The 13124-nt window shown below is 39.6% G+C and overlaps 1 protein-coding gene across 8 annotated transcripts in view; it reads right to left on the bottom strand.

Moving 5' to 3' along the window:
* The window catches only part of B3GNTL1 (UDP-GlcNAc:betaGal beta-1,3-N-acetylglucosaminyltransferase like 1), a 124107-nt gene that overhangs the window by 23122 nt on the left and 87861 nt on the right, over positions 1-13124 (bottom strand). For all 8 annotated transcript variants that reach the window (XR_010303962.1, XR_010303961.1, XR_010303960.1 and 5 more), the window contains exon 8: positions 5797-5921. Coding sequence is in view for 5 of the 8 variants with exons in the window: in XM_064150867.1 (XP_064006937.1) it covers positions 5797-5921 (125 nt within the window). In the remaining 3 variants the exon portion in view is untranslated. The remainder of the gene's footprint in view (positions 1-5796; positions 5922-13124) is intronic.

Here is a 13124-nt window from a genome sequence, read left to right as displayed (position 1 = left end):
TTTAAATGCCTATTTTGAGCTAAGAAAATGAAGCCAACATCCCCAGCACTTGGGATTTTTTGCTTGCATCACAGTTTCAGGCCCTCTGTGGAAATACTCACAGAAGAGAATTTAAAGAATCACCTTCCCGTATTGTGTGTGCCCTTTGTAATGAGAACTTCAAGCTCTATCAAACACTTGCCAGCGCTGAGTTAACCTTGAAGATGTTTTACCAGTGCAAGCCAAGATCAATCAGATAAACAGAGAAGCAAGAAGGGAATTTGTGACTGAGCTTTGGAGTGGCAACCTCAGACAATCTCTGTGGAAATGTGCCCTGCACAAACCATCTCATGCTGGAGCAAAAAGCAGGAGCATCTAAAGAGAGAGTTTCAGTTATGCCCTTCAGGTTTCTGGTTCACCTAATGTGCCACGTTTGTTAACATTTCCAGCACGGATAACTGGGATTCCTGCCTTGAGGGATAAGGGAATGCCATTTTCCCATCCTTTCAGAGCCAGTGCAGGTGCAACAGGCAGAAACTGTAGCAACGTGCAAAGGATGATTAAAGAAAATGCCTGAAACTATCTAGAAGCTGTACAAGCCACTGCCCAGAGATGATTCTCACAGCTATATTCAGATTTTGCATTATTGCATATTCATAGCCACCAGCAAAAACTAGGAGCTATCATCCCAAGTCAAGGCTGACTCTCCTACCTGTGTCAGTAAGGATTAAAGCAAGCTGGTTTGCACTAGTCTTCAGTATCACTGCTTAGCCTGTATGAGGTTAACAAGATTTTCCTCAGCCAGAAGGTGTGATACAAATTCATCTGATTGTAGAAGTTTGTTACCATGCACCAGTACTCCTTGACCCAGATCCTTGGAGAATGTGGTTTTCCCCACTTCTTTCAGTTTCTTTTCATTACTTTACAAAATAGATGCTGGAAGTATACATTCTTCTACTTGGAAAACCATTCTCAAGGCTTACAGAATTTTCCTAAGATCTCACTTGCCATGGCCCCTCAATTCTCATCTGTTACATAGTCTGGAAGGAAGAAAAGGAGCCAAAATTCTGCAGGAGTGAAATGAGGGTATTCATGCAGTGGGTGAGAATGACTATGAAGTGTGTTCCTCAGGCCCAAGCAGTTATTACCATACCATCCACCCAAGGAATATAACAATGGAGCTCTGTTACAAAGTGTGGTGACCTACTGACTGAATACAGGAGTCAAGAAACATCTGCTCCACTCCTATTTTTAAATGAAAGATAATGTGACAATAAAAGCTATATGATTTAGTGCCTGAGCTCACTTAAACCTCACCATATAGTTTGAATGCCTTTCCCTTCCTTCCCCCAGTGAGGCTGCATAAGTGAATCAACAGAGCAAAGACAGATGTGCAAGTACTTGAGAAATGCACAAGTACAAGCCCAATATCCTCAGCAGTACTGGAATTTTAGGTATTGATTACCATGCACAGTAATGCCATAAATCCATCCATCTGACCTTTTGCATAGACACTGGTCCTGCACACTACTCGGGTAACACCAGACAGGATGAGGAGTTCTTAAGTGAATGGCTTCTGCCAGTGGCTTTTTACTCATGGCAGGATTAGAGAGTCCTGCATTATAGGTGAATCTCACCTGATAGATAATCCAGAGATGGAAAACCAGAGAACTTTGTATTCACAGCGAGGGCTGAAGGAAGAGATTCTATAAAGCTAGCCCTGCACATAGAATTCAAGGTCCTTACAATCAGAAATTAATCCCATTTGAACCTTGACCATACTGGTGAATAAACTGATTTTTTTTGGTTGTTGTTGCTCTGTTGAACTTCATGTGAACTTATTCATTGCTGGACTATATCGTCCCACTGAGTTATTACATTTACACTGTTAATAGGTTCTATTAATGTCTGAGTTCATCTTCAGGTCATGGGTCATTAACTCAGGCATGGTTTGCATTGTGGCCTATTTCTCATGAAAGGCTTATTAAGAAAGACAGAAACTATCAATGTTAATGCCATTTACTTTTCAAAAATCTAATGAGGTCATTAGTTTCCATGTTTAATTGAAGTGCCAAACGCAAGCAGAGAAGATAAAAACGCAGTTGACCTCATCTTTGCAGCAGTTGCACAGGAACATGTTACACTGCTCCTCTCTCCTGCCTATTTTTGGAAGGATGTTTTTGCAGGAAATGAAGCAGGCATTCCAGAGCTCATCAGCTATGAGCCCCACGCCTCAGAGAACCTCTACAACAACCAAATGTGTCTATCAGGCCAAGTGTCTGTTCTCCTTCGCTTAGATGACACTGGAAGCTTCCAGTGCCTGAAACCAGATGGTTTCAATAGATTACATCATTTTGGTGATTTCTGCAGAATAAGCTCTTGCAGTATTAATACTCACTCTGAACACACAGCACACAAAATTACTGTAAGCCCTGCATGTTTTCTGCAGAAAATGGCATCACCTGAATCTCAGCTAGAAGGTACAAACCTTGTTTTCTGTGTAACTTGCTACCTGTCCCAACTGCCTGTCCTCATGACAGGGGCAATGTTTTATTGCTCAGCTTATTCTCACAATGAGCTACATCATTTTACATACAACTCCTTTTTTTTTCCCCCCTCTTAGCAAGATGAAAGCATATGCATTTCACAATGGTTTTGCTATACACCAAACTTTCTTACTCCAGTACTTCTCATTATAAAGCCAGCTTTGATATTGTGGCAAGTCAGTGTAACTTAGCTACATAGCACAAAGTACACACAGCCCTAGGACAAGCCCTAAAGTAAGATGATTTAGATCTAAGAGATACAATATGTGGGGTTTTGTGTTGTAAATTCCTTGCTGAAGAGAAGTTTCTCAAACTGTGTATTGCTCATTCACATTGAGCAGACATCCATCACAATTTTTAGATGGAATAACAATGAGAACGTTTACATTTCAGTAATGAAATCTAAATATAGACACTGTACTTCATTCTGATTCTGTCACACATCCAAAACATTTAATAATGCAGTCTGATGCCTCCAGGGAAAGGAAGAATGTAAATAAGATTCTGTTTCCTGCTTCACAGATACTTTCACCTCTACATATTTGTTCCAGAAGGATACTAATCATAGGAAATGACCTAAAAATCGTTAGTGTTTACAGTTGTACATGCTAAATAAAAAGAACTGAATATCGCTTGCCAAGTAGTTTTATAAATACTTTAGGAAGTTTGGAAATGCAAAACCAGGCATTTTCCCCCATGAATAGTAATGAAAGATGCTGGTCTCAACTGAAATGAGCCCAAAACAAGCTACAAGTGACTGTCAGCTTTGCTGAAAAGACTGAATCGTGCACCTTTGTATAAAACAAATCCTATTTATCAGTTCTAATTGTAAGACTGCAACTAGGCATAAGCTGTTGGGGTTTTCTTGTTGGGTTTGGTTTGGTTTGTTTTTTTTTTTTTTTAAATCAGCCTTCCTACAAGCATCATTTTGATCTCAGGCAAGTTGCTGAGCTAACAGCTTCCAAATTGAGCTCTGGGCTAACTCTGAAAATTCAAAGACAACATAGGCCAGTGGCAAAAGGCAAAATGCCACAGAAAATTGCTCAAACAAAACACACCATTAGAAAGAGACTTCTAGAGAAAGTAGAACACACATTAAATAAGGTGGGGTGACCAAAAGGCAAATTAGGAAAGATCCATTTTAAATTAATTTAAATCTTCATGATGAGTCCATTGATGTCTCTGCTCAGTGTGCATCTCAACCTTTAGAAACAAATGCTGGCCAACCCTTCACAGTTTAGGCAACAAAAAAAGGGAACAGGCCAGTACAAAGAGATGTTACACAACCTCATATGTCAAAGTTTGCACAAATTATTATTAACAGTAGTACCAGCAAAATGCCAAGAGGAAGAGTGGTTCGCCTGACTTCTTCGAATGAGACAAGAAAGGCGCCAATTTGGACATGCAGGCTGCACATCTGAAAGAGCTTTACAGTATTTCCACATTCTCACAGTGTGTTGTAACTCAGGGTGTTTGTGCCACACAACCTTGTAGATCTGAATAAGCAACAGCTTGCAGTAAATTCAAACCAAACTCATTTCCAAGAATAAGATGTTTTCCCACAGATACAAGCACTGGGCTTCCAAGAGTTCTAGCAACCCACAATGCATTGATGAGAAGGTTATAACACACACACACTACAAGAGAAAACAAACCCTTAAACAGCAGTGCAAGGGGAAAATCATGTACCTCTGATTTCTTTGCAAAATCCAAATCATGTCTTGTATTTGCTTGGAATGACTGTTTCAGAGTTCAGTGATTTTATGTACTTATGCATCCATATAAATGCTCTATGGTGACATTAACCATGACCATGATATTTATGTTAGAAAAGTATTTACAGTGAAACAATACTATGGTGATATACAACTGAAATACCCACCAAAATGTTTCATTTTATTAGTCAGTTCTACAAGGCCATACAAATAGGACTGTCTGAAAAGTGTATTTATATCACTAATCAGTAAAAAAAAGCAGTTTACTTCATTACCATTTTGATTCAGGTGTAGGACTCTTAACAGACAAAACAACTCACAGAACTTTAAACATCAATGCGTAAGAGAAAGAAACAACTTTGGCTCAACTTGCAGAACCTCTGAGCAGGAAGAATGCATTCTCTGGGTAAAGCCAGCAGGTAAAGGAATCACTAATTGACAATTTTTAAGTTGTCTTTAAGGGCAGAACAGCACCCAAAAAGCAGTAGGCAACAGCTTCCAAGGAAGCACCTGAGATAATTACTCCTAAACATCCTCAGGTATTTTTCAAACCTCATTATCTGATTAAGAAGGTTTAGGCTTTTTAAAATAGGAAAGTAATATATGTAAATGCAGCACATTATCAGATTAAAGGTTTAGGGGGTTTTGGTTTATTCAAAAGAAGTTTTTTGTGGGTAGGACAAGTTCCTGTTTACTGTTTCAAAAATCAAGGCAGTTGGGTTTGAAATGAAGAAAAGAAGCTTTAAAACTAATAAATTATCTTCTACATAATGGTTCACATGACAAAATAAATGAGAATCAAACCCACACCTATTAAAAATTCTAATTAAAACCTCCAATAAAATGTCACCAACAGGATGTATTTCAATTGTGTTCTTACAATCATGTTCAAACTATTGAGGAGTTTCTGCTTCACTGCTCACTTTTACCATGCTCAGAAGTTAAGATACATAATCATATAATGCATTCTTAATCTGCTTTTAGGGTAAGAAACTCAGATGCTCTAGATAACCAGAGAGATTATTCAGGCAAATTATGAGATCTCACAGTTACAGTCTATCAGCTCAAGGAATGGTAACTAGAAGTTCAGAACACACAACTGCTGTAACAGTCCCCAAAATGCTTCACTGCTCCTACAATATCTACTGTGAAAATACTTCAGAAACAGTTGCAAAGCCAAAGGGTTTTTTTTTCTTTTTTCCTTCCCCTCTCCACTATTTGTTAAATGTTGAAGTGCCCCCAGCCCACCTCATGCCTCACTAAATCATAAGCACTGGTACACAGGTAGCAGCAGTATTTGAATCAAAGATTTCAATTCATAATTGCAGTTCCACCACTGCAGCTTGCTACTCTGAAGCAAATTATTAGCAAGAACAAATCTAAATCTAAGCATCAAAAGAGAATGCTACCAACATATTTTATGCTTAAAACAAAATAACAATTAAACAACTAGCTAATTATTCTGTTGTGTGATGTCATGAAGAGATTAGGCATCTTTATTGCCAATCACCCAACATTAAGCTAATTATTACGCTCCACCAAGAAAGGCAACTTACTCTAGGACGGAATGAGTTGCAGCCTGGGGATGGTAACGGTACAGCAGGAGGCAATGGTTTACTCGAAAGACTTCTCCACCCTTTTGGAGGTGTTTATAAAAAAACAACAAATCTTCTGGAACACCCTGGAAGAGAAACAGTTATTTCAGAGCAGGAAGTGACTGGCATTCAGAGTTACAACGAAAGATACAATTCTTTTTTTGCCAAAGGAATAAGGCTTAACAACACTGTATTACGGTTATTCCTCCAGGAGTTATCTAATGGCTCATTAAACATCTGTTCAAAAAGATAAAAGGTATTTTAAAATGCAAGCAGTGCTATTTAAAAATAAAGTATGCCTAACCACAAGGACAGAGGTGGAAAAATAAACATCATCCCATTTTGCCAGGGATGTAAAGCCTGGTATAGGTTAGTCCCAAAAGAGAGAAGCTCAGATGCTTCATGAAGCAGCATATAACCAGCCAGGTTACTGAAAGGGATCAGCGAATTCAAAAGACTGTTTTGCTGTCTAAGTTTTTCCACTAGAGTTATTTTCTTTCCTTGGTCACCAAACAAATAACCTAAGCTGTCCTCTACCTGAGATCAAGGTTAACCAAACCACATAATAAGAGACCTTAATAAAGCAACCTTGGAATGAGACAATGTCTGATGGCAAAACTATCTTCTACCCCTTGCAACTTATTTCCATGGTACATTCCCTCCTGATGGGATTGCAAGCAGTACTGCTGAAACACTGCAAAAATTCTCCTAGAGTTGTGGATATATATACACACACACACAAAGTTCTGTGAAACAACAGAGACTGCATGTTCACATGCAACATTTTCCACCTAAAAATCAGAAAATCTTCATGCCAATGACACAGTGTCAGAAGTATGATCTTTTGGCATATAGTATTCAACTGTATGTCACAGCATATGAAAGCATAACCCCACAGCCCTACACTGAGGGTTAAAAAGTAGCATCTATTTACATTTTGCAGTGGTGCAGCTTCTTGCAATGTGCTGGAACATGTATTTTTTCTGTGTTTAAATACAGGTTTTTCTTTCCTCCAACCCAGTGTTTAAAAAGGTCACATAATTTTATCAAGCTAAAAATCTCTGATGTAGAAAACCAACATGGGCCAAATAAAATATTTAAGTAGCATTAATAAAAAGCTGGAGTACAACATGACAAAGTCGAGAATGAAAAGTAAAAGAAGGGAGAGATATTGAAACACATTTAATTCTGTAGGCAATATCACACACAAGAACAACAAAAGCATAAGCCTCGACCTCAGCTGTAGGTATTTCAGCACAAAAATAATAATAAGGGGGCAAGTTAAAAATAAATTGCATTTTTTCCCCATTACCCCAGCTTCTGAGTTTCTTTCATAATTCAGTAAAGGAGATTCTTCCAATTAAAGTGCTGAACCCAAAATCCCTCTGTGGTTTCTTCTGGCCTTCTAGTTCTAAGTGCAATACAGTTCAGTGACTGCTTCTCATATCCATCAGACTGAGCAGCCAAGGGGATGTGGGGAGAGGAAGAAAAATGAGACTAAAAAAGCTTTGAAGCCTGGAAAACAAATCCAAAACACTTAACTGAACGTATATATCTTGGGAGAAAAGAGAATCAAATCAAGCTCTCTCCTTTGCAGCTCCAGACTTCACTATACGATGGATTGATTCAAGACACTGAACTGGGCTACGCTCCCAGATTCTGAACAGAGTGGGTTCTGATCTGAGGGCAGCTTATCTGTAGCTATTGTTTGTCTTTGTAGATATTGGTTTGACTTCTAGGTTAAGAGATGCAATTTTAGAGAAACTTTTTACAATCAATGCTTTGTATGACCCTATTTTGAAAGTCACAAATTAAATCTAGGGGAAGTTGGAGAAGTAGACATCAACCAGAGCCATGAAAAATCCAAGAAAAAACAAATTCTTCCCATTTCATGTAGCCATTTCTATCTTTTTCTTATTCTGGACTTTTATGGAAACATTAAGAGTCAGCAGCAAAGTTTAAACCTTTCTTTTCCAGTTGCACACTAGACTGTATCAGGCAGGGCATCAATTTTGCAGCATGTGTCAGTTTGTTGCAGTGGTCACAGTTTGATTCAGATATATGATTATATCATCTAAGTATCTGCAGTTCATTTTAGTTTGGATAAGCATTTACACTAATCAGGACAAGCACTAGTATGGAACTTAGAGAGAAGCGTTACTGCGTTACTGCAAAAGGATCTCTCCAAATGCTGCTCGCCTCCAAGTGTTCTTCTGCTTCCCTTTGGCTGGCAGGAGGAGTTTAAAACCCAGCACTCGCAGCCTCAGGACCGACAGGTGCCTTGCTCTGCTCAGCAGTGGCCTCTCACATTACAAAGGCACAGCACTGCTGTGCGCTTTTCAGGGCAGGAACGATGTTGACTGTGTTACAGATCCTGCAGGGATGGGACTTCCCATGGCTCTTGAGCATGTTAAGTTTGTTGCAATACAAGAGTTTCTTCTCAACTGAGACGTATTATTGAATCCAGATGGCATTTTAAACACCAGGAATCTCTGTCAAACACCACAGCCTTCAAAGAAAAAGCTGTTTGACCACTAAAATGACTCTTTTAATGTATTTTTTTATTGTATACTAGCTAAAAGTATCAATTAACAATGCAGCATTTCAGCAATAAACTACCACATAAAGAGCTTTCAGCATTAATAAATACAGTTTAGATGTTGCTGGACTATCCATAGGATTTTCCATGTTATAGGCAAAATCCAACCCTGTATACTCTGCTACACAGAAGGATAAACTCATTGGCCTGCCCTTACTCTCAAGGTTGTACTGATCAGTTGCCAATTACAACTGCTAGTGAAAAACAGACCCTCAGGTTCGCTGTTCCAAGCAGCATGCACTAGCCACAGGCAAAGTCATCATTTAGTGGAGCATAACACTGCTAAAGAGGGGAAGGATTTGTGTTTACTCTATTTTGGGCAGATATCTCTTGCTGTGCTGATGTCTGACTGTACAGGTGAGCAAACTGACTTTGTATACACAACAGGGTGTCAAGCAGAATCTAACCTGAGGTAAAGTAATTCCTTGTTCAGGGACCACACTAAATGCTTCATGATTCTCCTCTTGTTTATCTTCACATTACTTCCCACTCCTATATCACTGTGCATGAAATGGTTCTCTAGCCACAGTGTCTTCAACATACATATTTGGCAAGGAGGTGCAAGCCACCTACCAATACAACTAGCAATTCTGGCTACAATTTTTGCAACTCCACCATCAGTTATGATGAGGAGCATCAACAGGGATGTAGGCAGTAATCAGCAATTTTTTAAGGCCTTTTCTGAAAGTGGCCCTCTGTGAGGTGCTGGTACTCATAACACCTGGTGAGAGCTCTGTGGTAGCTACCACTAGGCTGGAGAGGCATACATACAATGTAAGAGCTGCCATCAGCTGCTAAACCTAATACAGGAGGTTGATCCCACCACAGAATCAATCTGTCCCTATTTCCTTAGTCCATCTCTTTTCCCTTCACTCAGCCTTTCAATCACCTTTGATATGTACTTTTCTTCTGTCATCATCCAGCAGAAGGCACTCTAGTAGAGGTGGCAGATCCTTGTGAGTAAAACCAGTGGAGATTTAGCCCATGCAGAGCAGAAACTACTGAAAATGGGGAACCCAATACAATGCTTTTTATTTGCAGAATACCTGCATTTATAACAAATAGCAACAAGAGAAGGGAAGCAAATCTGTCCACACATGAAAAACAACCTGCAGGTTTGGGAAAGCTTAGCCCTTCATCTTCAGAAGCACCAAGGAAAATTGGGCTATAACTTGGCTCCCTCAGCCTCTCCTCATAGGGTTTGTGCTCCAGGCCTTTCATCAGCTTCCCTTCTCTGGAAACATTCCAGCACCTCAACATCTCTCTTGAACTGAGGAGCTCAGAACTGGACACAGTACTCAAGGTGTGGCCTGACCAGTGTTCAGTACAGGGGAAGAATAATGGTGCATATTATACCACCTATGATTAAATAGGAAGAGTCTCAACTCAGAGTCACTTGGCAATAAAGCAGAGATGATGAGCAAAATCCAAAACAACCAAACAAAAAGAAGACTACTTCTTTCCTTTTCTTAAAAATCCATATGCCAACAGCTGCTTATGTGGAAGTGAACACGGGAGAGTCCCTACTTTAGAGAAGTACTCCTGCCTCAGAAAGAAATGCTGTTCTGTCAGACATTAAACTCTCTTACCAAGAAATGCTGTTCAGTGTTCTGCTAATGGGGAACAGCTAAGCTGCCAGAAGCTAAAACTAAATAATTTCCCCAATTTAAATGTAAAGTTGAGTTAAACAAAAAATAAAACAAGTAATAATTTAATCAAGAATCATCTGTTTTTCAGTCTTTCTCTAAAGACAAGTTCTGTATTAAATGCCAATTGTATTTTTCCTTTGTAATCAACTACTTCTGATTGAAATTATTTACTTCAGGGACAAATTATCATTAATTGAGAATGCTCCTTAGTTTAACTTCCTTTAGGAGAGTTACCAGAAATAGCAAGTAGACTAACCACAAGTTAACTCTATATTAAATAGCTATTAATGACTTTTCTTAAGGATGACCCAAGATAGTCTCAAGTCTCCCTTCCTGAAGATCTGACACTTCTTTTTTTTTGGCTGCCATACAAATCATGTTTTCACATCATTTCACCATGGTATGAGACCTGAAGCCTGTAACATACATTTCATTGTTTGGGAAATAACAGTTTAGAGAAAACTCCAACAGATGGCTTTCATCCAAATGTACTGGCACACAATTGTAGCTAAACAGAGATGATGGAGAAGTCAAATGGAAGGGAGATGGTAAATTCTAAATGATATTTAATAACAGACTAGCAAAAAATGTCATTTGACATGGGGTATGGAGTCAGTGTACAAATAAATCATCAAGTGTAATTAATTGTTGGCTCCAGCACTATTTCTGACCTGTTTTTAGATCAAATACTGATCTCTGTTCAGCCATGAACATTAGTGCCTGTGTTTTATCCAGATTTTTCCCCAGAGAACCTTGATGGGTTATTTAGCAGACCAACTATATTTTAATTCCTGTTCTAAACCCCCAAATTCCTACTTAGCCTTTTACCTTTCAGGTGTTATTGCAGCTGCCTGCCTTTGTGGAGGGAATGACATTTGTGTGCTTTGGCACAGAAAAATGGAAAAATGCATTAGTTAGCACCTAATAGCCTACAAAGTTATCTTAGAGCTTTACAGCATATGTGAGTCTCCTGTGCAGCAAAAGGTATTTTGACACCTCTTCAACTTGTGGGGGTTTTTGTGAGCTTTTATCACAAAAATAGATCAAAACCAAGCTCCAGACACTTTGTTTGGAGCCACAGTTTGCACTCAGAAAGGCCAGAAGTGGTTTGTAATATGCTGTTCCATCTGGGGCTCATTAAGAATAATTTCCCCTTGTTTACACTTTGAGATTAGCTTAGAACTTTAAGGCTGTCACTCTATTTTTAGCTCTCATCCACTTAAAAAGGAAGGTTAAACTCAGAGGTGACAGGAAATCTGGGACCAAGTTGTGGTAAAACTCTAGAGAAAGAATCAGCTGTGGCACATTACAGTCATGATGTCAAGAGTAATATTGCTTCAATAAAGGCCAGACTGTGCCATTTTCCACATTGCATGGAACAGAGTCTGTGGGTTAGCAATGCTCATTTATACAGTTAGTTATTGTACTCAAGATTTCTTCAAGCATTTATCTAGAGCTTCAAACAAGGTTGGCTTAGCTTAGTGCCATTGCACACAAGTGACTAGGACAAAACAACAACATGACAAAAGAGACAAATAATGTGCCCTGCTTGTGATCTCCAGGTGGATACCAGCAGCAAACAAACTCTGTCATCCACCTGAAGAACACATTTCAGCAGAAGGACACAAGGTCAGCCAGATACAGTTGCAGAATGCTGGTATTGTATGAAAATTGAAGCATGCTGTCAAACATTTAAAGCAATACCTTTGCCTAGCCTGTAACAGACACCACATCTACCACTGCACATGATTTTCTACATTCTGTAACAGATGATAAAGCTCCCAAATCTGCTTTTCCTATCATACAAGACCAAGTGCACTATTCCTCAACATAATATTTTGTGATACTTTTGGACACACATGACTTTTCAACAGTGCTACTGGTTGTTAGAAGACATCAAAAGGAACAGAAGCACAACCAACCACACAGATAACATTACATTAATTTTCAGCTGTGAGCTCTGAAGGGTTTAGCAAAGTATCACAGTATCACCAAGGTTGGAAGAGACCTCATAGATCATCAAGTCCAACCCTTTACCACAGAGCTCAAGGCTAGACCATGGCACCAAGTGCCACGCCCAATCCTGCCTTGAATAGCTCCAGGGACGGCGACTCCACCACCTCCCCGGGCAGCCCATTCCAGTGTCCAATGACTCTCTCAGTGAAGAACTTTCTCCTCACCTTGAGCCTAAATTTCCCCTGGCGCAGCCTGAGGCTGTGTCCTCTCGTTCTCCTGCTACTTCTTTCAATAAGGAATTTCTGCACTCTTTATCCAAACCAGCTAAATAACAGGATGATCCCTTTTGCATTAGTTTCCTAAAAAGTAAGTCAGAAACATGGTCCCCTCCCAGCAGGGGATCTTATTTAAAAGGTATCTTTAAAGTTTTAGGTATTATTGTACAGCATTGCTCATGTATTGTATTATCCTGGTCTCAGAGTGCCATTAGAACTTACTAAAACAAACTACTCTGAAGTACTTGTGCTTTAATTATCGTATGTCAGAGGATGCAGAAGTAACACCTTAACCATTTTAGTTAACCACTGTTTGCAGAAGTAACACCTTTACCATTTGAGTCAACCAGTGCATAAAGCCAACCTGTCATGTTCTTAGCCACCATTTCTATTCAGGGTTTTGCATGGGCATTGCACAGTGATGACCATAAAGGAACAAATCCACAACTGTTTCAGATCTTGAACACAAGGAACTTCTAAAACAATGTTGTTCGTTTTGCTCTCTTCTCTCAGGTGGCCAGCACCAGAACGAGAGGACACAGCCTCAAGCTATGCCAGGGGAGATTTAGGCTCGAGGCGAGGAGAAAGTTCTTCACTGAGAGAGTCATTGGACACTGGAATGGGCTGCCTGGGGAGGTGGTGGAGTCACCGTCCCTGGAGCTGTTCAAGGCAGGACTGGATGTGGCACTTGGTGCCATGGCCTAGCCTTGAGCTCTGTGGTAAAGGGTTGGACTTGGTGATCTATGAAGTCTCTTCCAACCTTGGTGATACTGTTTTTAATCTGTTTCACATAAATCCTGGGTAGACAGA

The sequence above is a fragment of the Pogoniulus pusillus genome, chromosome 11, assembly GCF_015220805.1.
Source record: "Pogoniulus pusillus isolate bPogPus1 chromosome 11, bPogPus1.pri, whole genome shotgun sequence".
Lineage (NCBI taxonomy): Eukaryota > Metazoa > Chordata > Aves > Piciformes > Lybiidae > Pogoniulus > Pogoniulus pusillus.
This window is presented reverse-complemented; position numbering and strand designations above follow the sequence as displayed.